The 2357-nt window shown below is 47.1% G+C and overlaps 1 protein-coding gene across 1 annotated transcript; it reads right to left on the bottom strand.

The window, feature by feature from the left end:
* Positions 649-2113, bottom strand: LOC109831867 (probable membrane-associated kinase regulator 1). The gene has a single exon (XM_020399334.1). It carries the CDS (start codon positions 2002-2004, stop codon positions 913-915), a length of 1092 nt encoding a protein of 363 aa, XP_020254923.1. The 5' UTR covers positions 2005-2113; the 3' UTR covers positions 649-912.

Raw genomic sequence — 2357 nt, 5'->3', positions numbered from 1 at the left:
GACAAGCACATGCGACTCCTCCGAATCTTGTTTCAAATATGTATGGGTAAGTTAACCTCCTGGTTAATGTCTGAATTTGTTTATGTGTCTTAATTTTGTGACATGGACATCATTAAAGTCACATAATCCTCCTTTAAGTTCTCAATAACCAAAATTTAAAACCAATCCAGAGTTCAAGAGCTTTCTTTTGCCATTTGTTACCAAAGATAAAAAAAAAGGAACAATTACCAAGTCCTTGGCTTATGCTCGTTCATCTCCCAAAGTGCTTATTCAACAAAAAAAACTTGTCCTCCTTCATATCACCACTCCCTGGATCATTTTTCAAGAACCCAACTACCCAAAGCCAGCTATATTTAACACTACTTTCTTGCGTGTACCCTTTTTTATCAACTTTCTCATTGCATTGATAGTATGCGCATCTTCTCTTCAAAACTATTCACTTTCCTAAAATCAAAGAAAAAAAACACTATTAAGAAGTTTTTTTTTATATCTTAGTAGTTGAAGCTAGTAGGTGGATCTCTCATCAAAGGGATTGACGTTGTATGGATCCAACAGCACATGGGCTCATTTAGTTGTGAGTCAGCAGCAGCCTAGCTTAAAACGGAAACCAATGTTCATGACCACATGCACAAATTAAAATGAAAAAAGAAAAAAAAACACTTCATAAAATTTTTGCGGACCCATTATTATGGAGTTAATGCTGAAGTGAAGAGAATGGCAGAATGAGTACAGTGCAAGTAGCAGAAAGCTCATACAGCTCATACACTGTGTGTTAAGGATTCTCCATACACTAAAAGTTTTCTGAACATAACATGCAGATACATAGAACAAGCAGAGAGAGAGAGAGAGAAAGCTAGATTCTGCTGGATTAATGAAGAGTGTTTAATCTAAGTTCTAAACAACAAGAGGACATCAGTTGGCAGGAGCGGCATCAATAGAAAGAGACTTCTTCTGATGAGACTGGAGCATTGTATTCTTGCAGTGTGCGATCGCACCCTGAATGGCACTCTGTAGCTCCTCCATTGATGACGACGATGATGAAGATACCAGCCCTGCAGACGGGTCCGTCGGAAATCCGCCAGGCCCGCCCCCGCCGAGCCGGAGCAATCCGGAATGTGTCGGCGACGACCGCATCGACGAAGGGCAGCTCCCTGCGCACTTCTTCCTCCGGGGGAATCTGAGGTTCCCGGAGAACGAGCTCGAATGTGCATGATGCGGGTATACCCCTCTCATCGCAGCTTCTCCATCCTCCTCCTCGTCCAACTTCTTCAAGGACTCGACGATGTTGCAGTTGGTGATGTTGACGTCCCTCTGCCTCCTGATTGAGAAGGAGAAGGTCTTCTTCTTCTGGTGCTGGGTCAGGTTATGGCTCTGGCTCTGATTTTTCTGCAGAGGAGAAAGCCTTTCATAGAGAGGTTTGACCTTCTTGACGTACTTCTTTATCACCTCCTTCGCGGTGGCGTTGACCCTTTTACCAGGCGGTGTCGGCGGAGGAGCTGGTATTTGATAGTCGAGGTCCATGTCCGCGGCGGAAGCGAAATCCTTCTTGCTTCCGCCTCGGTTGAGGAAGACCGAGGAGAAGCGATTGGCAAAGGATGCGAAGTACCTGTTGCGCTTGGTGGCGGAGGAGGGTACAGCCCTCCGGGCCTCCTCCTCCGTGACCGAGCTCGGACGGGACGAGTCGCATTCCGGTAGGAGGAGCAAGAGCTCAGCCGGGACTCCGGAGGAGGAAGAAGAAGAGGAAGAGCTACCGTTGGAGTCTCGAGAGGCGGTGGTGTTGGTGTCTGTGGAGGACGAAGAGGTGGAGGAGGACGAAAGCAGGAGAGTCCGGACCATTGAGATCCTCGGAGAGAGGTGGAGGGGGAGGAGCTGGCCCTTGTAGAAGAGCTCGTCGGCGGGGCATAAGTGTGTGGAGGAGCGGCGAGAGGAGGGCGACGATGAGACGGGTGATTCGAAGTCGGAGGAGGAGGAAGGAGGCTGGAGGGGAGCCTCCTCCTCCTCCATCCTCTCTTTGGAGATTGCCTTCTCTAGTTATGGCCACTCTGTTTACATGGTCAATTTGCTATGCATTGAGATGGAAGAAAAAATGGAACAAAGAGTGGGGGTGTTGATGTGTAGGTTTGATAAGTTTTTTAAGTTTAGATCCCCGGAGGGGGGGGGGGGGGGGGGCGTTGAATGTTAATTTAGGACATTACTCACTGTCACATGGGAATACCCATGTGCACCTGCAGAGCTACGCTAGCTCTACGTGTACATGCCAAGGATCTTTCTCTGTGCATTTTTTGTATATACATGTTACGTGACAGTAAATTTGAACTTTTTTTTCTTTCACTCTAGTGTACATGTTATCCAGCAAA

This window comes from Asparagus officinalis, chromosome 2 (assembly GCF_001876935.1).
Source record: "Asparagus officinalis chromosome 2, Aspof.V1, whole genome shotgun sequence".
Classification (NCBI taxonomy): domain Eukaryota; kingdom Viridiplantae; phylum Streptophyta; class Magnoliopsida; order Asparagales; family Asparagaceae; genus Asparagus; species Asparagus officinalis.
Note: the sequence above shows the minus strand (reverse complement) of the source record. Positions and strands in the feature narration are given on the sequence as shown.

What these genes read in the sequence shown, in the direction of transcription:
- LOC109831867 (XM_020399334.1), bottom strand. Translation starts at nt 2,004, where the DNA reads ATGGAGGAGGAGGAGGCTCCCCTCCAGCCTCCTTCCTCCTCCTCCGAC.